Source organism: Paramacrobiotus metropolitanus, unplaced genomic scaffold (assembly GCF_019649055.1).
Source record: "Paramacrobiotus metropolitanus isolate TYO unplaced genomic scaffold, Prichtersi_v1.0 Parri_scaffold0000110, whole genome shotgun sequence".
In the NCBI taxonomy this organism is placed as follows: domain Eukaryota; kingdom Metazoa; phylum Tardigrada; class Eutardigrada; order Parachela; family Macrobiotidae; genus Paramacrobiotus; species Paramacrobiotus metropolitanus.
In genome coordinates this window covers 161,859-187,434 of record NW_026570330.1, presented here as the reverse complement: position 1 = coordinate 187,434, position 25,576 = coordinate 161,859, and the positions used below count along the sequence as shown (strand labels likewise).

Sequence of the window (25,576 nt, the reverse complement as noted above, 5' to 3'; positions counted from 1 at the left end):
GTTGAAAAACATTTAATAAATAACAGATAGATCTAGAACTATCTGTACAGTAAAATTGTACGTACACACCGTTTTCTCACTATCTGGTTGCATACTGCTGAACAACAAAGTGAGCCTACCGCTTCTTGAGGCAGCTACTTGACCACCAAGTGGTATCGGAGCAATTTCAAATTTTCTGGTTGGCTGTTACAATGTTCCGTAGACTTTGTATAGTAACTTTTTTCACAGTTTTCTTTATGACCTTATTGATTTCTCAAACAAACTAATTGTAAAAACCTGTTCACTTAGGGGCATCAAATGATGTATAGATACAAAACTGGGGGCTAACGTACTCAAGGGGCTCAAGGGGTACTCAAGGAGTGCTGACCCCTTGAGTACAGTTTTGATAGATAGCAAAAACCATTGCAGTACTGTGTTCTGGGTAGGTGCGCAAACATAATGGCCACACCCCCCCCCCTTATCCTTTTATTATAAAGGATAAAAGACCTCTCCCGCGAAGAAGCGGCGACCCAGAAAACCAAAGGTGGCTAGTGGAGACCCTCTGCCACCTCAAGCTCAGGCAGATGTCGCCAGAACTAAAGCAACGCGCCAGAAACGCGAACGCCTTAATTGGAGTGGCTTGCCGGGTTAGCCGTTAGTGGTGTGGCTTCTTACTCCTGGGAACTATTTAACGTACAAGTGCGCCAACGAAAACAAAGATGGCCAGATAAAAAGGTAACTGGCTGATCGGAGTACCACCATGAGATCGTCTGCGTATGCTTGTCCCATGAATCCAGTGTTTTTAATAAACTTCTTTAAAAGGTTATCAAGGAAAATAATAAAAAGCAGTGGAGAAAGCGGAAAACCTTAAGGAACACCGCGGGTTAAGTAAAATAGATCTCTTTGGCCGCATTGACTGAAGGCTTTGATGGTTCGGTGTAAAATTTTCTCGAAAGTATCGACGTTTTGCGCTTTTAACTGTATTTTTAAATCCTGCCCGGATTTACGCTTGCAATTAATCCAATTCTCAAGGGTATTTCTAAGTCTCCAATTTATGAAGAATCGGAGCATCTTTTGTCGCTTTGTGCTAAGAATAATGCTCCACGAAGGCATTGGTACCTGACGGTTTTCAGACCAAGGAGCGATCGCAGCGTAATGCCGTAATTTATTTCATTGTGTAGTTGCTCTGTCAATGCATCCAAATCTGACGGCGTCTCACAGTCCGCTGCCAACAATCTCATCCTTCACGCCATTGTGAGATCTGTAGTTATGTATACGGTAGCGTACGATATGGACTTGTATTGTAGCATTTTAATGTGTATCGCAACTGAGCAAAGAACTGACTGAATGTAGTGGAAAGAACCGTAACCAGAGAACAAAAGAAGCACAGACGTTGCTTGGACGAAGGACAAAGAACAGAAATACAGAAAGTACAAGAATGTCAACAAACACGCGAATCTAGATACATCACAATAAACACCCACTTGCGGATTGCCGTGGCGCGGCGGTTGGGAGCTCCGGTATGCCAGCCTCATGTTTGTCGGTGTGGCCATACAGTTGACAGTCTTGGACACCATGGTTTGGTTTGCAAGCTAGCGAAAGGAAGGCACGGTGTTCATGCCGTCTTAAATGAAGCAACAAAGCGGGCATTAATTATGCTCGGCAAGAGTGCCATCGACACTTGAGCCGGCGGGCTTGAACAGAGGAGATGGAAAGCGACCTGATGGAGTCACAGCATTCCCTTGGAAGTATGGCAAGCCACTAGTCCACTAGCTATGGGATGTAACCGTGGCTGACACGTTTGCCCAAACGTACATCGACCAGACGTCCAGGGTGCCGGGAAGCGCAGCGGAAATACGCGAAAATCGGAAGTTAGAAAAATACAGCGGGATGGCTGAACGTTACATCGTTCAGCCGCTGGCGTTTGAAACTACGGGCACATTCGGGCCACTGACGAAGAAATTCTTTAAAGATTTGTCGAGAAAGATTAGCGACTGTACAGGCAACCTTCGCTCAGGGGAGTTTTTGCGCCAAAAAATTGGTATCGAGATTCAGCGAGGAAACACAGTTTCTGTTCTCGGTACATTCAGCGACATGGTTGAGCCGGAAGATGTGTATTTTGTCTTTAAATTAGCTAAACGTGAATGATGTCGTGGATTCTTGTTATTGTTACTTGTAGTTGTACAGCTTAGGACCAAATGGTCGCATACCCAACATCTCCACATTCAATACGCATGCTGCGCAGTGCACTGTACGACCGAGTTCAAAAGGCCCGCGCTCAAGCTCTGACTCTGACTCAGACTCTGACCGCTCAAAATCTGACTCTGACTACTCAAAGTCTGACTCTGACTGTCCAAACTCTGACTCTGACTGAATAACCTAAGAATAACTTAAGAAACGTAAGAAACCTAAGAAACCTAAGAATAACCTAAGAAACCTAAGAAACCTAAGAAACCTAAGAATAACCTAAGAAACCTAAGAAACCTAAGAAACCTAAGAAACCTAAGAAACCTATTAAGAAACCTAAGAAACCTTCAGAGTCAGAGTCAGACTTTGAGCGGTCAGAGTCAGACTTTGAGTAGTCAGAGTCAGAGTTTGAGTAGTCAGAGTCAGAGTTTGAGTGGTCAGAATCAGAGTCAGAGTCACAGTTGGAGTCTAGGCCAGTTCAAAATATCCGGTTCGTACAAGTGCACTGCACCGCTTGCGTACAGAATGCTGGGTATGGGGCCTACATTGTATATCGAACGTTCGTTTATTGGTGTTTTAATTCTAACTAGTGGACCCCGCGCAAATTGCGCGGAGGAAATTAGCGGATGATAACTGCACGAACTATGGAGACCTACTCGTACAATACTACAATCGTACAGTACTGTACTTATTTTCGTTAATAATACCACCATCGTGATAAATACGTACTAAATCAGCAGCCAGTGTTAATATGAACAGCCAGCGGAACAACCAAAAACACTGGGCTGCGGCACCGTTTAAAACTTTTAAAAATAAATGATTAATTTGACGACTCGGTTCACCACTTCCGCAATGCCTTTCAATCGTACTCGTATTATTTTCGGTTCACAAAAAACTTTGAAGCTGTCGGTACTCGTACTACTTTTCCCTCCGTTCATTACTTACTTAGTTTTACTGCCTGGCCCAACGGTCCAATTCAAACTACCGTCGCTTGATATTTGCATTTGCTTTCACCACACATGCTTGCTTTCAAAATATTTCTGTACTGTACATTCATTTTCGTTTTTCAAAATAGTATGTATTTCGTAAACGCTGCTACTTTAAACAGTCAGACAAAATACCAATAATTATTATGTTTTCGCGCAATGAATTTCTTTACATACAGTTCGGAATAATTTCTGATCAAATTCAAAAGAATTTATTTTTGGAATTTATAAGAATAATAATTTCTGGAATTTAGGTATTAAAATAACGCGTACATCTTTTCAAAGATAGTAAAATTATTGTGCAGGAAACACTGCCAAGTGTTTTCCCACGTCGGACCATAACGGACGGTGAAAGGCGAAAACCGAAAAGGTAGTTTACCGGGTAAATGGTACGCAATGTTGTGCACGGGGTGAGCGTAGTGAGAACGGTCGTAGTCGAAACAACGATTTTAAAAGTCTGTAACGGAGTGGTCGCCTTTACTTTTAGCTTTCAGTTTTCCACGTCTACTTGTGGATTGAAAGGACAATTCAGAAAACACAAAAAGCAAATCTAATTTTCCATTTTCGCCAATCTTAAGATTGCTGTGTACTTTTAATTTACGTAAATTCGGGATTGTGTTATTACTGTGCCACAGAATTACGCAGCACTATGCAGAATGTCTCGCATCCGCTGGTTCGCGTCGCCCGGCGTCACAGCTGCTATGAAACTATCAGATTGGGTAACATGAAGTTGGAAACCCGAACGGCGGCATAGCTTGCAAGAAGTTTCCAAGCTTACAAAAACTGAACATAACAAACACAAAATTTCCCAGTTTTTTTCCGTTGTTACTTGCAGCAATTTCCACAGATTTACATTGCGAAACTATTGCAGCAGCTGCACAAACTAAGGGCTGCACAACCTATTGAGGGCAAGCACACTCCGCGTGTGCCTGCCCTCAAATTTCATAACGGGAAATCGGAAATAGCTGTCAGATACATAGCTACAGATAACTATGTGTAGTTTTTACAGTACGTTTTGCAAAAATCTGCAAATGACAACCGAACACACTTTAAAGTTGAAACGTGTGCCTTTTACCTTCGAAAATGTAAACGTAAATTAAACGAACTCGACTACGAACGGGATATTGTGTTGCAAGCTGAAGCCGCACTTCTTTGCCGTTACGGTAAAATCAGTAGACTGAGCAGAGCCACACATCCTGCGCCAGGTGGCGGCTACTCACTTAACTGCGCTCGTTAACTGGTTTTTGACGTCCCGTAGACTTTCCATGTTAGAGTTATGAATTTTTTCTCCAAATTGTTTATGTTTTTCTGAAATCTGATAACTTTGTACAAATCTACACATTCTGGGCTATCGAACGGTATATAGACATTCAAGTTTGGTTGAACGTGTCTATGACTTAGACCCTGACACACACAAATTTTGTGCACCTTCTTATTCTTTTAGATAGATAGATTTTATATCGGCCATCTGGAGTTAATTTTTAAACAGTGTTAATCTTAAAACCGGAGGGGTGAATAACTTCGATTTTATTAGTGATGTGCTACTAAATAAAACTAAATAAATGCTATTTAATTAGTAAAAGCTTCCCTAAAATTAAATGTGTAGTAAACAGTAAAGTTTTACAGGTAAAATTAGTAAAAGTAAGTAAGTATTCAGCTACAATAGTGAATAGTAAGTAAATAGTAAGATTTTGCTTTCACTAAATAAAAGCTATTTACTAATTCATTTACTAATCGCATTTTAGCAAATAACCAGAAGACATACAATGTCAGAAAACATTCCGGATGCGAGGGAATTAATTGGATTTTATGGATTTTATGGATTGACAATTAGCACGGACTGTTTTGTGGATTGACAATATCGACGTCGGAATGACAATTGGGCTTTCGCACAGATTACTTGGGGGGAACTTTTGTGAACCCCAGGTGATGCGGGTATGTCGTTTCGCATCGTTAAACGGCACTCGTTTTCTCTGCTCTGTTTGCTGGCTTGCGGAATTCTTTTATAGCTTCTAACTATGCCAGGAGATCAGCCAAAAGAGCCTTGCCACATATGTGGAAAGCCCTTCACTAAAGGCGCTGGGCTCTCCAACCATGTTAAAGCCTGCGCCAAGAAAGCACCCACACAAGCTCCTGGTTCCACGTCCTCTCCACCCGACCAACAACCGCTTCAATCCTTTTTGGCCGGGAAGCATTACGCCGTCCCAAAAAGAGTGCCGAAGTCTGTCCGACGCCTGTGTGCTCAGTCCCTGACCGAAGTCCTCCGTACATGCATCAGAGAAAACACATCGGCGAGCTGGGCAGATTTGCTGTTGTTTGGATCAAGAGCCCTCTGCTTGCCCGCCACCAAAACCCTCCGCAAAGAATCCCTGTCCTCCATGATACGCAAAAATTTGTCGGATTTGTCTCGCCATCAACATCCTCCACGTCAACATGCTCCTCCACGAACTCAGCAGGGTGAGCTATCGAGCGAGCGCATGTCAGCCCTGCCACATCGATGTTGCAGGACAACAACATCAGACGCGCCATTGGACTGGTAATGGGCGACGATTCAGTAGCGCCAGTAAATGCGGAAACCCTTAAAGAGCTGCGCAACAAGCACCCTTGCGAACCTGCGGATAGTTTGTATCCCCTCCTCCCGACCAGTCTAACGTACCGCCCTCAGTAGCACCTGCCGAAGTGCTTCAAGCAGTCATGAGCTTCCCTTCGGGTTCTACCGGTGGCTTTTCGGATCTACGCCCACAACATCTGAAAGACCTCCTAGGCGGCCCGCCGAAGAAAGCGAGTTGTGCTGTGCTCTGGCTGATTTTGTTAATCATGTTCTGCAGAGGCGTTCGGAGGACATTAGACCGTTTTTCTTTGGAGCAAGGCTAATCTCCTTGCCAAAAAGACGGAGGAATTCGGCCAATTGCAGTTGGGGAAACGTTTCGCCGTTTAGTCTCTAAAATAGTAACCCAGCGTTGTTCTGACAAGATGAAGGAATTGTGCGACACTGTGCAGTATGGCTGTGGCACGAAAGGCGGAGCCGAAGCAATTATTCACGGGGTCCGCTCGTACCTGGAAGCTACACACGACGGAGAACGAGTACTGGTAAAGCTGGATTTTAAGAACGCTTTTAACCTTTTGAGACGGGACGCGTTATTGGAAGCCGTAAGACAGCATTTTCCCAATTATTACGGCTGTTTCTGGCAATCTTATCGTTATGCGAGCCATTTGGTTTGTGGGGAAGAAGTTTTGTCGTCCGCCCGGGGGGTGCAGCAGGGCGATCCAAGTGGCCCCTTCGGTTACAGCCTCACATCGCTACCGCTCTTCGACGGACTAGATTGCGATCTGTTCCTGGGCTTTCTTGATGATGTTACTCTGGCCGGTACCATGGAGAAAGTGATCGCTGCGATAAAACATATTGAAGAGAAAGGGAAGAAGATGGGCCTTGAACTGAATTTCAACAAATGCGAGTTTTACCTCATCAATTCAACTGTGGATGCGGGTAAGCCTTTGTTGGAAATATGGCCAACAATGATCCAGTTAAATCCAGAAAACCTTTACCTGTTGGGCGCACCTTTAAAACCAGCCGGTTGTGCGAAATTCCTGATGGAAAAGAAAGATCACCTAAGCAAGTTTGTACAGCGGCTCACGAAGCTACCTGCACATTACAGCCTTTTCTTTTAAAAAATTGCCTTAGCATCCCCAAGGTTTTATATGGCCTACGCACTGCCCGATGCTATGAATTTCCAGAGCTGTTGAAAGATTATGACCAACAACTGCGGAATGGTGTGGAACAGCAGACCAACGTAAGCATAACAGAAGCCCAATGGATGCAGATGGCTTTACCAGTTCGGCGTGGTGGATTGGGAACGCAGCGCATAGAGTCACTAGCTATTTGTGCCTTTTTGGCATCGGTGCACGCTGTGCAGCCTCTCGTTTCCAGATTTTACGCGCCAGCTGGTGACCATATGACACAATCGGCTGTACAGAACTGGCTTCAGATGACACACTGCTCGCTACCAGAAGATTGTGTGCGAAAGTTTCAGTACGTGTGGGATGTGCCGATGATTGACAGGGATGTATCAAAACTGATGTTATCAACGGTTGGTGATGAGCGCGCAAGAGCCGTATTGTTGGCTGCATTTAGCAGAGATTCTGGGGCCTGGCTGAATGCATTACCGGCGCCTTGTCTTGGAAAGTTTTTACGAGATGAAGAAGTAAGAGTAGGAGTGGCATTACGTTTCGGATTGCCCGTAGTGACAGCTCATAACTGCGTGGCATGCGGCAAATTAGTGGAAACGAATGGCCATCACGGGCTTTCCTGCAATAAATCAACGAAAGGGCGATGGGCCAGACATAGAGAAATGAACAGTATTGCCCAAAACTGTTGCGAGAGTGCAGGATTCCCATGTCAACTGGAACCGACAGGCCTGTCACCAAGTGCGGCGATTCGACCTGACGGCATGACGCTTATTCCAGTCCGTCAAGGAAAGTCTGTTGTATGGGATGTCACAAGTTGGTGTACAGTAGCCGATTCCCATGTCCACGGAAGTTCGAAGAAGGCAGGAAGTGTGGCTCACTTGGCAGAAAATGAGAAGCGACGGAAGTACTCTCTACTGGAAAGCAGACACCTTTTCTATCCCTTAGTTGTTGAAACGTTCGGTGTCTTTGGCCTAGCTTTAAGTGAATTTGTACATTTTATGGGCCGTAAAACTCGTGAATTAACTGGAGAAGCGCGTTTTACTGCTTTTATGAAGCAACGTTTTAGTTTGGCTGTCATTAAGGGAAATGCTACTGCTGTGTTAAGTACGTTGCCTTTTAATCCGCGGGCGGATAGAGATTTTGGTTGTTTTTTTAATGTTTAAATTTTAACTGTAAAGTAGTGTGCCCGCGCTTGCACTTTTGTTGTTATGGTGGCTATTGCCCAATAAACTGTAACCAGAAGACTCGTTGCTGTACAGTACTGGGGCAGGTTCATCATTAACGGTGTTGCACACTAAAGTTGGTGTCTTAACAGACGGTGGTATTGCTGTTCACGTAAACGCAATGTACCGCCAACCCGAAACTGCGGTTACGTTACGTATAATCTTAGAAATTTGAAATGCAGCAGCATGGCAAGCTGATTGTGCAGCACAGTTGTACTGCTTGATTTTGCGCCCTTACAGTCCGTAGATTCGCATAAAGCCATAAAGTATAGTATATTTGATTCCTTCATGAAAAGCGCAAGCGTCCCAGTTCTTATAACAGTGAATTAAAAATTGAAATAAATTTATTTAGTATAATTAGTAAGTAATTGGTTGGGAAGAATGGAAATAGTAAGTAATAGTAAGTATGCGAAAAATTTTGGGGTTAATAGTAAGTAATAGTAAGTAAAAGTTTCGGACGATTAGTAAATAGTAAGTAAGGTTGCAGGAAGCTGTAGTAGCACATCACTAGATTTTATATCGATGGAGAGTATGAAGAATCCTGCTGGTGTTGTGGAAAGTCCCAACGAAAATGGAGTGCGTGATTGTGACGTAACAGTAGCAGCTTCAGACAGTCAAAGGGCCATGGATTTTTCAAGAGCTGGCAGACGGAACGAGTGTGTCCCCTTTATCAAAGTCCTCCAAACCCCAGTTGCAGTGGATTCCTCGGGTCCCGCAACTTTGCTTGATCCCTGCAGCGTCGATTCAGGTAATTCTGAAAATTAAGTTATGAAGATCTTTGAGAGAATACTTTTTCAATTACGATTCTGAGCCGCGAAGCATGACGTATTTTTTACAATTACAGTTTACTGAATCTGGTTTTCCAGTACGCAGTTCTTGGAAGTAATGTGTATTTGAACACTCACTAAGCATTCAAAACGCTGTTGGTATTCAAACCGCCACCCAGCAAGGGCAGCCATTCTGATTCGACACAGTAATTTCGGCTGTTGGTACGACCACCTTTTATTTCCAAAAACGCGATAACAATATCAAGAATCAGTTTCGGTTGAAGAAATCAACAATTTCAACCGTACCAGTAACAGAAGCGGCATTACCCCTTTGAATTGCTAATGACATATTCTGCCTTAAAAACTCATGGCTTCTTATCTCGCCGGTTTGTAACTCGATCCTCCTTCCGACTTCTTTGAGCAGCTTCTTAGCCGATGTACCAAAACTACCAAAAGTCTCGAAACCGACAGCGGCAAACTCATATCGTCCTGACAGGAAGCTGTACTTCTTCATTTTTTCCGCTTCAGCATGGTCGGCTGCCGCTCCGGCCTTTACGCTGGTTAGGTCCAAGTGAGAGCGGGCGACAGTGTCGACGCAGGTTACGTCCCATGCTAAGCATAACCCTCGGGCCCAAGGGAAGGTAGTGATTCCATCTGGGCGTGTGTCGTTTTCGTAGTGCATACCTCTAGGTTCCGTTCGCGCGGGGATGCCTGCTGAACCCAAAGCCCGACGCAGAATATCGTTGATGCAGTCGTGTCTTGGCCTTCTTCCAGCTGAAAATTTGCAACTTAGGCCATGGTGGCCGTTAGCGGCGACATCGGTACCACACCTGCACTGGTGTTTGGCGGAAACAGGTGCGCCCAGACGAATGGCAACGGCGATGCGGAAAGATTCGTCGTCCAGGAGATTACCGATGGAGGACGAGGGTAGTGCGTGGGTCCACACACCGGACTCTGGTGTTGAAACAGCCAGCAGCCGTGCCTTATTAGTGGCATCTGACGCTTCGTACAGCAGAGTTGCCTGTTCTGCTAAACAGTAAGGCGTATCCCAAGCACGTTGTAAGTGTCTGCTTTCGGAGAGAGGCGGCGAAGCGTCGTCAGAGAGATAGCTCCAAAGTGCAATGTGGTCATCCGCGGCAACTCCTGTTGAGTGTGGCAGTAGTTTGGAAACCAGGCTACGGGTAGCATAAATCGAGGCCAAATAGGCCGGCAATGATAATTCATCAACCCGTCGGATACCAAGTCCACCGCAACGCACTGGCAAGGAAGCTTGACGTTGCGCAGGCTGATCCATTCGAACATTACAAAAAGACTGTAACGTATCCCTCAAGACTGCGTCGAACTCGATAAGGCTATCTCGGGCTTCAAAAGATGGACAACACCGCAACAGATGGATTACCTTTGGTGCGCTGAGACTGCATTTCAGCAAGAAGTAAGCTTGGTGTTTCGGTAGCAGCTCGAGACGGTTGGCTATCAGGCGCATCACTTCTGTCTTCTGTTGGATCGCAGACTTAATTCCGTCCTTCAGCAGTGGTGCGCCAAGTAAGCTCAAATTTTCTGCTACGGCGACAGTGACTGTTGGAAACCGGTTCAGGAAAGTGCTAATAGCCGAGTCTTGGTCTTCAACGGTGCCGCCACTCACGAAGATTTCACACTTTGACATGTTAACGCTTAATCCAACTGCGCGTGCGGCATCGATCACAGTCTGAAAGTCTTCTGCAACAGTCTCGACATCCCCACCCATTGTACCGTCGTCAAGGAACCAAGCGTTAAACTTGGACTTCAGCGCAGATGTTATTGGAAGAATTCCCATGGAAAACAAAAGCGGGCCAAGAGGATCGCCCTGGTGGACACCACACTGTGAAGACAGGACGTCGTCGATGTACAAATCAGTATGGTAGCCGTAGCACGCGTGCAAGTAGTCCGCATATTCAGGGAGGTGAGCACTAGCAACGTGGCTGTTGGTTAAAGTGTTACCGTGGTTGGGGTTGGGTGGCGGTCTGGATATAAAGCGTTTTGAATACTCACTGTGGTCTTCTAAATATTGCACGAAAGCGACATTACTTCCAAGTTTCCAACTACGTAAGTACTGCTGTAAACACTTCCCAGTTCACGAGTACCGAGGTGTCTTAATGTAAATGTTTTCCAAATATACCTACTTATACGCGTTTCAGGGATACATTTCGGGGTCGGGTAGTTGTAATCATTCTTTCTTATGCGTCCTTATAAAAACTAACAGCCACTTTTTTGCTGAAGCGTTTATTTCTAGATGAAATACGTACATAACATGCATGATTTCTGTCGTTAACTCTTTCGCTTGACGTTAGCGCTTTCATTCAGAACAGTGGTTTTTAAGAACATTTCTGCCGGATGCAGACGCTGACCGGAAGTGTCTATACAGAATTTTAAAGACAGGGAGCTCTTTAAGAGCTGCATTTTGTTGCAGGAACTCCATGTTCAGCTGAGGTACTGACGCTAAGCCGGTTCGCGCTCGGGCCACTTGCGAAGCGCCAGAAGACGGGAAATAGCACCTTAACGTCAGCCGTCTCGAAATCGACATGTGAGCTTGACGGCCTTCGATTCTTGCCCGTGGAAATCATGGCCGAGGCATTCGAGTACCTGCACACCGTTGACCGGCTGCGGGCGGTGTGCGCCGGCTGGAACTGCATCCTCACATCTGCCGCGGTTAAACGCTTGGTGCACAATTAGACTGCCATCCCAGGAAGGCTGGTCAGCTTGGAGGCGCTTTTCGCTATCATGCGGTGGCACGACTTATGTCCCTAGTGTATGTGCACACCACTGTAGCGGAAATCGCGATGTAGCCGTTTCTTGCTCCGTCTCGATGCACAAGAAAGATACGTTTGATATGCTATTATTTGATTACTTCTTCCTGTGTGAGAGCGTGCAAGGAGGAGCCGAACAGAAAGTCTTCTTGGACAACCTGGTGCTAAAAGATGTTGCCTGCTGGATTATGCCGTTCGATGAAGATTACATTTCCGCCCTTCAAAACGCATTTGACTCGCTGGTGGCGATTTGTCGTAACCTGGCCGTGAAGAATTTCAAGTACCAGGTTACAGCGTCTTACCGGGATGGCAGCGTACTGATGACGATGCGAATTCCTTTTGGAAAACTGAATCATGATCGGCGTCTCACTGTCACTGATTGGTGGGACATGATTGAGCAAAGCTGCCCTCTGCTGGACGATCAACAGAAGAATCGGCTCTCCGATGTCTTGAGCGGCCGTGAACAAGTCCATAATTTTGTTTACAAAGATCTACGAAAGGTAAAACAGTCTAATAATTGTAGTCGTGGGAAGAGCGCGTGAACGCCGTTGTAACTGCTGCGCCGTAGAGCTTATTGTGTGGTTTTGCGCCTTGCAGATTCTGCGTTGGCGTCAACATGGGGATCCTCGGAAGAGTTGCATTGTCCTGGATCCGTGGTGTGATAAGCTGGAGTCTGTTGCTGTGAACCAGCTGACGCGAATGGTGCAGTATCTGATGTACTGTCGCATAACCAAAACAGAATTCGACATTGAATTGGCGTGGTTTACTCCTTAATGCCTTCCCATGGAACGAACTCTCCAACTGTGTCAGTTTGCCGCTTTATTATTCACCGGCTTTCGTGCAATTTCGGTCTGCATTTGCTTTCGCTCTTTGTTGCTGTAACATAGTTTTCGAGCTGTAATCGCGGAGGAATGGTGTTTTTCTTAACTTGCTCTTATCCCTGTTTCCCAGTGTATACTCAGTTATGTATATTCATATTACAATGTCCATTTTGTAGCATCTTTGATACCCTTTTAGAATCTTTTCGAAGGAACGCTGCTGCTAACTGCTGGCATAAGAATAATAATGGTACAAAAACGTGAGGCAAGACGGATACTTTTACTGAGACGTATGATCAGTTATCAACAAACAGTAGCGGAACTTACAACCCTGAGCACTTACGGCCAAAGTAACTTCCGTCTTCCGTAAGTAATCCTGTGTAATAAAAAACAGTTAGTGCCGGCGACGATAACGTTACGATTTGCGGACACCACATTTTCCGCAACGGTGAACATAGAAGATCTCCACTACGTTTCGGCCAACACATCGATTCACCGATCCGGTAACCGTATGGTATATGTGGCGTAGTGTCGTCAGAAATGCATTTCGTTGTGCCACTTAGTTTTGTTTGGATCGTCTTCTAGTACAATATATTTTATGCATGTTATTACCTTCCTGACAGATTTGTACCGGCACTGCACCTGTTGCTGCAGCTGTAGATAATCCGGTGTTCCACACATGTACCGGATGTACGTACTGGTTACAGAGACATCTTATCAGTGGTCTATTGTCTACCACAAACTGCACTGATAAGAACCACATGTTCGTTCCATAATGGAAGTAGCGCGATGAACGCTAGCAGTAATTACAGCAAGCATTATAACATGATTATTCTGACTAATACATATACGTTGTAAAGACGGACACGTAAACAAACGACTGAACAATTCTTTCTCAGTTTTTCCTAATTATCCTTTGCGCTTTTTTTTAAAAATCCTCGGGATAGAAAAAAAATTACTTCAGTCTAAGTTATTCCGTTATCTTTCTCTGCCGCAGTATCACTGGATTTTCTGCTCTGGATTACACTTTTGATCATTAGCATCATTCAATCGTCGCTACAATCCAGGATTCGTATGGCATGTGTTAGTGTTTTGTGGAATAAAACGCGGAACTGTTAGTTCCATGGTGAAGATGGCCCTGTCCACTGTCTGGTACGGAGGCGTGCAGATTATTCTGGGCCTCATCATCGCCGTTCCCAGCATGACAATCCGTGAGATCACTTTCAAGTTTTCTGTAGTTTACTGCGTAATTTTATCCACCATTCCCGAAAAAAGTGTTTACAGTGTGTTTATGAAGAACAAATCACTCGTTGTGGGACACGTGCCAGAACCTACAAAACCGTTATTTTTTTGCATATTTAAAACTCGAAACGGCTTCCTTAAAAGTAAGCTTTTGAATATGGTTACAGAGTACTTTACCTGTTTTGCAGAATCTCTCAGCACGACGATCGCGCTCTGCGTATCATTGCTCTTAACTGGTATCTACGCGCTGCTGGGTTCCAGTTACATCAACAGCACCCGGCAATTATTGGAGGCGTCGCGGCGGACCCAGCCGGAGAACGTCCAACTGCCGACGGAAGAACGCCTTGTCAAGATCCACGGACAGTTCCTCAAAGTGTACGCAGCTGCGTGCGGTGTCTTGATTGTCCTGAGCATCGCTTCCGGGATCCACGGCACGGTGTACTATTTCGGGGAATTCGGCGGTGGGGTAACTCCTAGCACCCAATTCGATCACGGTTCCACGGCCGCCATTGCCGGTGTGGCGTCCATTGTTATCAACATTTTTATTGCCGGTATAGAAAAAATTTGATTTACATACATTAGGATATCAATGCTTTCGAATTTTTCGTTATTTTCTTCTTGTAATCGAAAGGCCCAGGTACTGTATCAAAATTTAGGATACAGTAAAAAGCAGCCAAGCGGTCCGCGTCCCAAGCTGGGATAGTTCGGTTAACAAGCAGTATGTATTAACTTAAAACATCCAGTGCGCATTTCAGCTTTTCTACAAATTGAGAAAAGCGGTAAATGATTTTCCGCTACAAACTTAGCCGTAATTCTTGTAACCAAAAAAATCAGCTGAAAACACTGGTTTCCTTTCGAGAAGTGTGCGTTGGCTTTACCCACTGAAATTTTGTTCACCTGGTCCATGGGCCAAGAATTTCGAAGAACAGAGATAATGTCCTAAATTGTGCGTTTCCGACTTCTTACGACAACGGTGTTTTCGATGACCGGTGCATTTAAGTTGAGTGATTTACCGTACATCGAAACAAACGCAATTTTTGCAGGCAGCTGTATAGCGGACTACAAACGCTTACGCGCCCACGGCTACGAGCGCCCCCGCTCCCCCACCCCCAGCTCGGGCCACACGGATCCCCGCATGGACATCGCCACCATCCCGGTGGACCCGGCCATAGCCTTCCCGCCGCCCTATTCACAGATCCACCTGGATCCCAAGGGCGACGACTACGAACTCCCGCCGTCGTACTTGGAAAGCACTTCCGCCAGCACCAGCACCAACAGTCTCCCGGTGACGTCGGAGCTGGCTCTAGCGGTACCCTTCTGTATGGGCGAGCCGGTGCCCTATGTCGACGTGCCACTAGAAAGGACAATCACACCGTTCACGTTTATCGGTGTGGAGAATGTCGGGCAAGGAGAAACCTTGCCGCCGGTTCCTTATGGCGTGCCAGTAGAATGGTCACCGACAGATGCTGCCGTGACGGTCCAAAACAGTACAGAGCCGGAAACAGCTGTTCCGGCAGTTCCTGTAGAAACTACCGGAAGGTCATCTCCAGACAACTGCATCACGGTCAACGAAAACGACGATATGCCAGCGCAGTCGCGTCCAGTAGAATCCCACTTCGATAGTCAATAATTTACTGGATGTGTTCTTATTAAATTTTGTTGTTGTTGATATTCGTAGCATGCCCGTTTTCGCGTCTAAGAAATCTTTTTATCAGTTAGTAATTCCTGGAATATTTTACGCTCAAACCGTGCGAACTGCGTTATAGTTGTCTTTTATACGACTTTTTTCAGCATTTTATGGAAACAAAATCAATATGACGCCTGCAAAGTACATAGTACCGTACATTTCTATGTTTGTTTTGAATTTCTCGAATCAAGACAAGAAGTATAAGACTGCGACAAAGAAAAATCAAATTAAAAAAACCAGACATGACCCAATTATTATTCATCCAACATAACCGCACCCATTAATTTTCATAACGAACCATCCGGCGCTTCGAGCGCCCCGTGCATCCCTCGCCGACGCGACTTCCACCGCGCTCTATACTCCGCAATCCAACCCTTCATCACCTCGATCTCTTTCTCCCGCGCTTTAATCACCGAATCAGGATCATCAGGATGTGACGCCCTCAAATCGAGATGATGCGCCGCATCCTGGATGACAATCACCGTCAACGCCGGGTTACTACTTTTCAGCACACCGCCACCGGACCACGGATCCAAGTTGCCATTGGAGAATATGATATTGCTGTACGCTTGCAAATTGTCCCCGCCGTACTCCCGGATCGCCAGGCGCGTGTCGGGACGGACGTTAAAGGTTTTCTGGCAGCTATCGGAGTATTCCGTTAGGTTCCAGGGACGGTAGTAGAACATGTCTTTTTTGCCGTCGCTGCAGTCGGGGATCACCATCTCTGAACAGGCCTGGTAGTCCCACTGAATGTCCCCTAAAAACGGTGATCTTTAGCATTTTATCGGCTTATGTAGGTATATTAAAAACTACATTTTCGGATCCAATCTGATGAAAACTTCATTTTCCAGCTCCACGGTTAGTTATTTACGCCATATAGAGAAGCTCTTAAAACATAATATATGTATTTAGGTTATACTTTAACAAAGAAATACAATTTTACGTTTTCTAATTCCTTTTTCTAAGTTTTTAAGATGATTTGACTGTACAGTTTGTTCGTACAACTTCAAAATACCTAATTATGCTAACAAACAGACTACGAAAAAACGGAGAAAAAACTACGAAAATTTAAGAAAACGAGAAACCTAAGAAACCTAAAAACCCACTACTAAAAAAAGCTAAGAAGCTCAAGAAATCTAAGAACCTAAAAAACCGCAGAAAAAAGTAAAAAACCTGAGAAAATTTTGTATAAGGTTCACAGAGAACGAAATTTAAGAAACAGCCTAAGGAAAACCAAGATAACCTAACATAATCTTAAAAACCTAGGAAGCCTAACAAACAGCCTAAGAAAAACTAAGAAAACCTAAATCAACCTCAAACATACGAAACCCAGGAAAACCTCAAGACAATTGAAGAGCGCTTCGATTCGCTTGCTAATAACATACCTAGCGCAGTTCCACTGGACGAATCACTGATATTAAAACACCCCGTCGCTTGCCCACTGTAATTATAGTACACCGACACCGCCTTGAACACGGCCTGCATCACCGCCTTATCCGTCCGCAGCTGCTGCGGATCACTCAGAAACTGACACGCCGCCTTCACCGGCCACCCGGGCATCGGTTTGAGAAAGTTCGTGGGATAGGGATAGTCCGTCATGGCCATGTACGTCCACCCGGCAAACAGCCACGCCCGGAAATCCGCTAGAGTGCTGTTCTTCTCGTCCAGCACTCCACAGAGGTTAAAGGTATCCCGCAGCCAATCGCGGTTGTCCTTGGACCGCCAGAAATTCTGGATGATACTCCAGGACTTGCGGATGAGGTCGGGACAGGATGGGGCGGCCAGTTTGTAGTCGCGGGTGGCGATCTGGGCGAAGGTGTTGCAGGGCACCATGTCGTCGAACTGCAGGATGGGGGCGGAGCTGGCCAGGGCGCCAATCACCGTCGCCGGGTATTTCATGCCTAAAATTAAGAACATTTGCAGTTTAAATTATTTTGTTCAAATGTCTTGAAGTGTTTTTAATTAGCTCCTACTGAAGCAACTGAATATGTATAAGTAATGTAACATGCTCATAAAATATTAAACTAACTGTTATTGCTAAATAAAATTAAAATTAAATTTTACACGGTAAATATAAATACAACAATACTTGTTAAAACAAATTTCCATGAAAACCTTTTTCTGCAGCATGTTATAAAATAAATTATTTAGTTCAGTAATAAATCTAGGATCAAATAAATTTGGATCCCTTAAAAATAAACTGTAAAAAAAATAAATATAAATTTTTCTGTGAACTAGAAAAAATCCAGAGAGAAATTGTTGTATGTACATACGGAACCAGGCGGCCAGCATGCCGCCGTAGCTGCCACCCGTATCCATCCGTAATATCGTCGAGTGATGCGCATCACGCGATGATATTGCGGATGAATACGGGACCTTCTGGGTATACTAGAAAAAATCCGGAGAAAAATTGTTGTACATACGGAACCAGGCGGCCAGCATGCCGCCATAACTGCCACCGAAGGCGATAACCGGTGATCGTGCAGCGCCGGGAATTTTGTGCTTGAGATGATCGATCAAATCGTTGTAATCAGCCAGTGCCTGCATGGATGTTAGATAAGCCAGCGTCGTCCCGTTCAGCGTCCCGTCGAAAGGCAGCGATTTGCCGTAGTAGCGGTGTTCGGCGAAGATGACCATGGACTCCAGCTGGGGCGCCAGCTCGAACATGAAGCCGGTATTGTTGACGAACATCATGATGTCACCTATGCGCCACGTTATACGTAATGCATTCATAAATTAAATTCGTCAAAAAATGGAAAATTCAGCACGCGTAATATGATGATTGTTTTTGTGTGAAAAACAGCATAGTTTATAAAGCGTTGTTCTGGTTTCGATAAACTGACCTTCATTGCCGGTATAGAAGAGGATCGGGCCGCCTTTCGTCCAGCTTTCCTTGCAGATGACATAACGCTGCTGGAATGTGGCATTCGTGGAGAAACTATCAACAGCCAACCCTTGTAAATAACCGGCTTAACAAATTTACGCTTTTTCTCGTAAAAACTGGTTCGTACTGCACGCTTTTGCAATTCCGGCAACAGTGAATATTATTTAAAAATGTAAAAGCGTTTCGTCGGACCGTCAAATTAATGAACCAACTAATCAAAAATTTAAATAGCCAAATCGAAGCACCCACTAACTGATCACAGAAAAAACCGTTTTTTTACGTTCTTTTAATCTTCAAACAAAAACCAGGGATTTTACGGATCGTGTGCCGTACAGACTTTTATGGGCAAACGCTTCAAAGCGTATACTAGTACGAACACAGAATAAATTTTTTACGCTTTAAGCGACAATATGAAGCGGATAGGGAATTTTTCCGTACACATGTATAATTATGGCACACGTAAATCCTACCTGAAATGATCCAGCGTCTGCGTGTAGTAGCGCGTCTTACAGTAGACATTCTTCCGGCGATGTCCGTAGGCATTCACACTCCCGCACAGGACAATCACCAGCATAAGCACAACCTGGGATATCTGTGATAAGGCCGACATGGTGCCACTTCCAAGCGCTGCACATGAACCTGACGGCGCTGCATGGGAAGAATACCAACGCTTTTCGATGTTTCACATACTGCGCTGATTATCGAGTGTACCGACTGTGCATTCCGCGGTGTGTGATGACCTCGGTGGGTGCCCGATAAAACGGCGCTATCGGGTCATCTGTGTGTACGACACTGCCGATAAATACATGCATAATAATAATTATGGGAACGGAAGCCTTTTGCGTGCTGGAACGCCGTTTACACCGTAACGGACATAATACACTTCATTATATTATCAGTTGTTTGTCTAACGCCAGATAAAATGGATTACATAACGATGTGGATCAGGCAGAATTCGGGAGAGTAATCTCTCAAACCGTGACCAACGCTCGCGTTAACCTTCCAGTGAACCGTGAGCGTCTGGACGCAAATTTAGACAAGACATCCAAAAATTCTCTTGATATACATGTACACAGACACACATGCCGGTGGGCCGGTGGCCATTAAATTTTTGTTTTTATCAGTGCACCGTTTAGTAGTACAGTAAACGCTATCGGTACATTGGATCACGTTAGATTAAGCGATCATCAACTGCTTCGTTAATCGATCAAGGCCATGGTAGTGCGTCCGTTTTACGCGTGGTAGTTTGTACTCGTAGTAGTCAGTAAGCTTCCTGGATATAATAATATTTAATTAACGCAATACTTAAATAAATAATTATTGCTTATTTAAATGCACTATGGTACTGTTTGCGACAATATGCCATGTTGCAGCGTTGCGGCGTTAAGCAGTGTGTGCAAATACTGCTAAACACGGCAGGTTGCCTAACAACGCTACGTAGATGTATTTCTTGAAGTTCGCCAAAGAAATTATTTAGTGCTGCAAATTACTCCTATCTAGAGCCCCCAAACAGTATACTGTACTGCCGTATACGGCATACTGTACGGCACAACAGTACGTAACCGTAGTGAAAATTGGTACTGTAACGGAAGTGCCGTACGTAACCGTAAGCCAAAAACACGGTTTCACAATGGGCTTGCCGTATACGGTACTGCCGTATACGGTATACCGTACGGTCAATCCCGTTATTTCTGCCGTAACCGTACCGTAGCCGTAGGTGCCGTAAGCGAAAACCGTACGTAGCCGTACAAAAATTTGTTACTGTTTGGGGGCTCTACTCCTATCACATCCAAGTACGGCGCTCACTCGTACATATGATAGCAATGATATTGTAGTGTAGTGGCGTACTATCCTCATCCTCACCTGGTATCGTTGTACTACCAATAGTTGAAAACTGGAGCACATAATTACTATAGAAACTCTTTTAAGGTTTCTTTTTCCTTTGAACACATGATATATAAATTTTCTTTTGCCGAAAAGTACCACACAGTTTTTCACGACATTGAGAGCATAATTTTTACGGTAAGGTAGCCGAGGCCTTAATTAGGATTTTACCCATGATTTGTGGTTATTTTCGCTTGTTGAACCAAACCTTCAGAAACGTACATAAAGTTCATATTTTATGGTATGCTGTCATTAACTTTGTGAAAAGTCTAAAACCGTCTTGTTGTGTTAATTGTAGCGCGTGTGCTATGTAAATCGGGTTTTTGCATAATTTTAATACTGGCAGTCTTTCGTACGGTGAATGACGCAATACACGCAGCGGGAATATTAATCGTTACTTTATATAAAACTGTTGACTGTTGCATTTCCGCCCTGTAATCCCCGCATCAATATGCTGACCGTGCCATTTCCACACCGATCAACCCGCCATCAATAGTCACCACCCTGCACAATACGGCCCATAAATAATATTTAAAATTCTTCCTATTACAACAGCCGCTATCTGCCACTTCCGCCGGTGTGCCAACATTGGTGTACACACGTGTAGCGCCGCAACGTAACACTCTCTACTGTACACTTTACGTTGGCGCTTTATCGATTTGTACTGCCTTTAATTCCCACGTACGCTGCTTAACGGTATGTACTCGTTAAGCGGTGCGACTGCGGGCTTGCTAATCAGCCGCAGATAATCGGTTTTAATATCTTTCAAAGAAAAAACGCAAACGCGATCAACGCCGGCTGATTATATTCGCCGTGTACCGGCCATTTTCACCATCCTCCGGGCGCATTGCACAATTTCACCGCTTTTCCAAGTGCACTTATTTCGGCCGATAAATCACGCTACCGAACTCGTTAAACTTTGGGCCAAAAACAAAAATGCGGTAAAAATCTCGTACTACGGCTTTTTTTAAAGCGGCCGTCGCGGCGATGCACAGTCACCGGCATCGCATATAATTTCATCTGAATTTTTATACTGATTTTTTCTTGGAATATTTTGATTTATTTTGCCGGGATATTTTATTTATTTATTTCCCGGCTACATTATGCGTAACGGACGCGTGTCGCAGGAGCGGGTGGCTGTTACAATAAAGCCGGCGGAACCGCCGGACGGGGGCTTTGGGTGGGTGGTGGTGTTCGCCACGTTCATGCAGCATGTTATCTCGTTGGGCGTGGGCTACACGCTGGGCGTGTATTATCCCTCGCTGCAGGAGGATTTCAAATCGGACGCCTCCACCACCGCCTGGGTGGCGGCCGCCCACCTGGCTATGCTCTTCGGCAGCGGTAAGAAATCTTTCTGCGTTTTTTTTTGCTTAATTATTCGCTTCAGAAATGTTTCAGGAACTTTGTGGGATTTTTCAATATCATCATTTTTTGAATTTTTACTGTTAATTTTATTACTATGTTTTTCTGGATTAATTGGTGCCATGCATTATACAACGTACTGCAAACGGAAATGTTGACTCTATACGTTTGTCGACGATTTGCCGTTGACTGATGATCGTAGTGCAATGGACCAATTAATATCAGAAAATGAGCAAAAAATTGAGGGTTGTAAGGGAAAAGCCGCATTGAATTAATACTAAAAGACAATTTTCGTTATAAATTTCCTGTTTTTTTTTGAAAAGAAAAATTTTAGTATTTTCTACTTGGATGCAATTCAGACAGAAATCGTTGCACTTTTAACATTCGGGAATTAATCATTCTGGCAGCAGTTAATTTTCCTGAATATACAGCACGATATTGAAATTTGCTGAGAGTGGGCAACGATCGTAGTACATGGGATCAGTCTGCATTAATGAAGACTTTATACTATCGTCATAACGAAATTAGCAGCAGTAGAAAAATCCACGAGTAATACAATAATGGAATTCTCCGTGACTTACATTAAAGTTTTTTTTTTCTAAATTGAACCATTTTTTGCTTTTACATTTTACGTTGACATTTTTTAACAATTTTACTCTATCTACTGGTCACAGGAGAATTGAGAATTTTTCATACATATTTTTAATCTTTTAGTATTTTTCATTTTTTTTCCAATGATTCTCACTATTTTTCCCAGATACCTGTATCTGTCTAGGCTTAAAACAAGAAAAGAAGATAACGGTAAATGGATAATTGATTGACTGCTTAGTAATTGCGGTGCATGTATCTGATGAACAGGCCCGCTGGCGGGTTGGCTGGTGACCAAGATCGGCACGGCGGCGGTGTCCTTCCTGGGCAGCATCATCTGCGGCGTGGGCTGTATTATTGCCGCCTACGCGCCCTCCATCCTCGTCGTTATCCTGGGCATCGGCGCCTTTTCCGGTAAATATCCCGCTTTTCTCTTACGTATTTATTTTGAGCTATTTGTTCGTTATTTATTTATCGAAGTTTTTATTTCTTTTGCATACATGCGATCAAACCTTCTTGATGTTTGAATTACTGTATTTTGAGTCCACCCGTTTTAATCCAACGGCTGCATATACCGGTATATGTATTTTGTGCATGTACCAAAATTACATATTGACGTAAATTTTAGTACTTTATTAGCCCTCGGTATTTTACGCGCGAATAATTTTTACCGCTTAGCACGTAATTTTAAGCCATTTTATCTGTTTCCTTTAATTTAAAATTTAGTTTTTCATCAGTGTCCTATTAAAACTTATCTCAAAATGGATTACGTGATAATTAGTATTTTTATACAAACATGTATACGAGATTAATTAACAAATATTATCAGTCTTTTTTAACGCATGATATATATTTTTTCATTATTTAAATTCATCATATTTTGATTAGTGCCCATATCAGCCATGGCATTCTCGTATACATTACATTTACTTCTATTGATCTATTTGTGCAGGTATCGGCACCGGCTTGATGTTCCTGTCGGCGGTGACGGCCGTCACCCGCTGGTTCTCCAAGAAACGCGCCCTGGCCACCGGGCTGGCGGTGTGCGGCGCCGGCTTCGGCGTCTTCGCCTTCTCGCCGCTCGTCCGCTTACTGATCGTCCACTATGAACGACCGGGCGCGATGCTGATCGAGGGCGGACTGGCGTTCAACGGGTGTATTTTCGCTTTATTGCTGCGACCGGTACCCACTCGGAGAAAGGTCACCATTAAGCGGAGGACGGTGGAGCATCTTCCGCTGAAAGTCTACGTTGGTCCACATAAGAATGTTAATGCCGACGGGTCACCGTACAGTCCGGAATCGTCCAACGGTAAAGGCCGGCATTGAATTATTTGAATATTAAAAATGATATAAAAACTAATCAGCTCATTTTTTATATATTGAACTGCATTTAAACCGAAACCGATTTACTGAACAGTATTTAAACGGAAGTGATCGGTTTAACGTATGTAACAGAAATAAACCGATGACTAAGAATATGATGCGTAATCAAAAATTTTAATAAAAGTATTTTAAAAAATAATTTTGTTACAATTATAATAAAATAAAAATGGGCGTAAATCAAGGAAAACAAAAAAAACGTTAATAATTCAGAAATTATTTGATGATTACTTTTTAACACTCGAGACACTCCGAAGCAATTTCAGATTAAGAACGATTAAAAACTGGGTTAATAAAACTTTTTCAATAAATTATTTATCAGTTTGAAAATTATTTGAAAATATTTTTGAAAATTATTTTATTTATTATTTTGAAAAAATTCGATTGTGCACCAAAACTTTCTATTTTTTACGGCTATTTTTATTTTTTTACAGGCGAATTGTTATATAATTCCGACGAGACGAAGCCGCTGCGCGAAGTCCCGACCCTGACCTCCATGTCCAAAGCCCGCCGGGTGTCCATCCTCCCGGACGTCCTCACCATGCGCTCGGCGCTGTCCAACTGGATCTTCTGGATCTTCGCCGCTAACCAATTCCTGACCTTTTACTCGGCCAGCGCCCCGCTGGTCTTTTTATACAACCGCGCTGTGCGGGATCTGAACATTGACAAACTGGACGCCGCGTTCATCTTGTCCATCATGGGGATTTTCAACACCGTGGGGCGGCTGGGATTCGGAGCGTTGGGCAATGCGGTGCCGCGCAGCCGGCTGTATTTGCTCAGCGCCAACATTATGATGTACGGCGCGGCGACGGCGTTGAGTGTGCTGGGCCAGAGCTACTGGTCCGTGTGTCTGTACGCTGCGGTCTTCGGCACCGGCTATGGTAAGATAAAGGTCACTAGTGGTCTGTATAATGTCACTTTTGACTTTTCTCAAAAATTATTATTATTATATATATTCATATTTATGGGTATTATATATTTTTAAGTACTTATTTAAACGATTAAGAAAAAAATTCTTAGTAGGCTATCGTCTGTATCATTATATAATTATGTATTTACAGATAAATATTCGATACACTAATATACTGTACATCACAAATTAATTTTACACGTTTAGATAATTATGAATAACATGTTATCATGCAAATGTATGCCATGTTTGTAATCTTGTTATTTAGTTAAATGTAAATGTAGAATTATTATGTAAATGTAAATGTAGAATAAAATATTAATTTTGCAATGGTGACCTTTACCGTGCGTTGCTGCTGTTGTATAGGCTGCATGTTCGCCCTGACCACGGTGGTGCTGGTGGATTTCTTTGGGATAACGATATTCGGGCCGCTGTACGGGAATATTGGGGTGTTTCGGGGCGTGGCCTGCCTGATTGGACCGCCGCTCGGAGGTACGTCTGTTCTAACAATACTTCCACATTAACGCTTTTTTCTGTCACGCGATTTTTCCTCTCTTTCTTTTTGTTGTTAAATTTTCAGTGATTCCCATTTTTACAATATTTTTTATTTTCGGTTCTCTTATGAATTATTAGTTTTTTTTTCATAATTCGCAGGTGGCCCTAACCATTAGGTGATCTTTTCCGTATTAACAAATGTATTTTTACATTAGCTCTGAATCTGTACGACTTCATTAATCTGGTCGAAAGGAAAATATGTTCGCAAAACAATTTCTTTAAGAAAATAAATGCCGCATGACCTTTACGCATGGTACAGTCTTGTGTCTGTGATAGGTTGGTTGGTGATGGAATTCGGGAACAGCCACTCCTTCGTCTTCGTCCTCACCGGCATCCTGGGCTTTGTCGGCGGCTTCTTGCTGCTGCTGATCCCCATCGGGCGGCGGATGGGGGCCGCGCGACGCCGGAAGGTGGTAAGAGACGAGAAAGACACCTACCGCCTCGAGGAGCTGGGCCAATAATTATTTTCTTTATATTTCTTTATATAGAAAAATACAACCATGTTTTGTTCAGTATTGCTGTGATGGAAATGCTCAATGGTGAAATACATAATTATTTGTCTAGAGTCTAGACCAGACCGCGTGTTCTTCTGCCTGCTCATCCAGAATGCTCAAAATTGTTTCGAAGAAATGAATTCGAAATAAAATTATATAC

At 43.9% G+C, this 25,576-nt stretch overlaps 5 protein-coding genes across 5 annotated transcripts; 3 read left to right on the top strand and 2 right to left on the bottom strand.

Moving 5' to 3' along the window:
• Positions 1-9,065: 9,065 nt before the first annotated feature.
• On the bottom strand, positions 9,066-10,658 carry LOC129597868 (uncharacterized). The gene has a single exon (XM_055495566.1). It carries the CDS (start codon positions 10,640-10,642, stop codon positions 9,098-9,100), a length of 1,545 nt encoding a protein of 514 aa, XP_055351541.1. The 5' UTR covers positions 10,643-10,658; the 3' UTR covers positions 9,066-9,097.
• Positions 10,659-11,919: 1,261 nt separating this feature from the next.
• LOC129597867 (uncharacterized) lies at positions 11,920-12,568 on the top strand. Its single transcript, XM_055495565.1, has 2 exons — positions 11,920-12,112; positions 12,210-12,568. Exons 1-2 carry the CDS (start codon positions 11,933-11,935, stop codon positions 12,384-12,386), a joined length of 357 nt encoding a protein of 118 aa, XP_055351540.1. The 5' UTR covers positions 11,920-11,932; the 3' UTR covers positions 12,387-12,568.
• Positions 12,569-13,257: 689 nt separating this feature from the next.
• Positions 13,258-15,500, top strand: LOC129597874 (uncharacterized). Its single transcript, XM_055495571.1, has 3 exons — positions 13,258-13,641; positions 13,861-14,223; positions 14,716-15,500. Exons 1-3 carry the CDS (start codon positions 13,554-13,556, stop codon positions 15,300-15,302), a joined length of 1,038 nt encoding a protein of 345 aa, XP_055351546.1. The 5' UTR covers positions 13,258-13,553; the 3' UTR covers positions 15,303-15,500.
• On the bottom strand, positions 15,425-19,409 carry LOC129597872 (lysosomal Pro-X carboxypeptidase-like). Its single transcript, XM_055495569.1, has 5 exons — positions 18,714-19,409; positions 18,203-18,297; positions 17,783-18,061; positions 16,745-17,260; positions 15,425-16,116 (listed from the first exon to the last, which is right to left on the bottom strand). The coding sequence occupies exons 1-5, from the start codon at positions 18,851-18,853 to the stop codon at positions 15,647-15,649; spliced, it is 1,500 nt and encodes a 499-aa protein (XP_055351544.1). The 5' UTR covers positions 18,854-19,409; the 3' UTR covers positions 15,425-15,646.
• An 810-nt stretch (positions 19,410-20,219) lies between these two features.
• On the top strand, positions 20,220-25,573 carry LOC129597873 (monocarboxylate transporter 13-like). Its single transcript, XM_055495570.1, has 6 exons — positions 20,220-21,468; positions 22,348-22,491; positions 23,030-23,386; positions 23,892-24,338; positions 24,734-24,859; positions 25,199-25,573. The coding sequence occupies exons 1-6, from the start codon at positions 21,231-21,233 to the stop codon at positions 25,381-25,383; spliced, it is 1,497 nt and encodes a 498-aa protein (XP_055351545.1). The 5' UTR covers positions 20,220-21,230; the 3' UTR covers positions 25,384-25,573.
• The last annotated feature ends 3 nt before the right edge of the window (positions 25,574-25,576 follow it).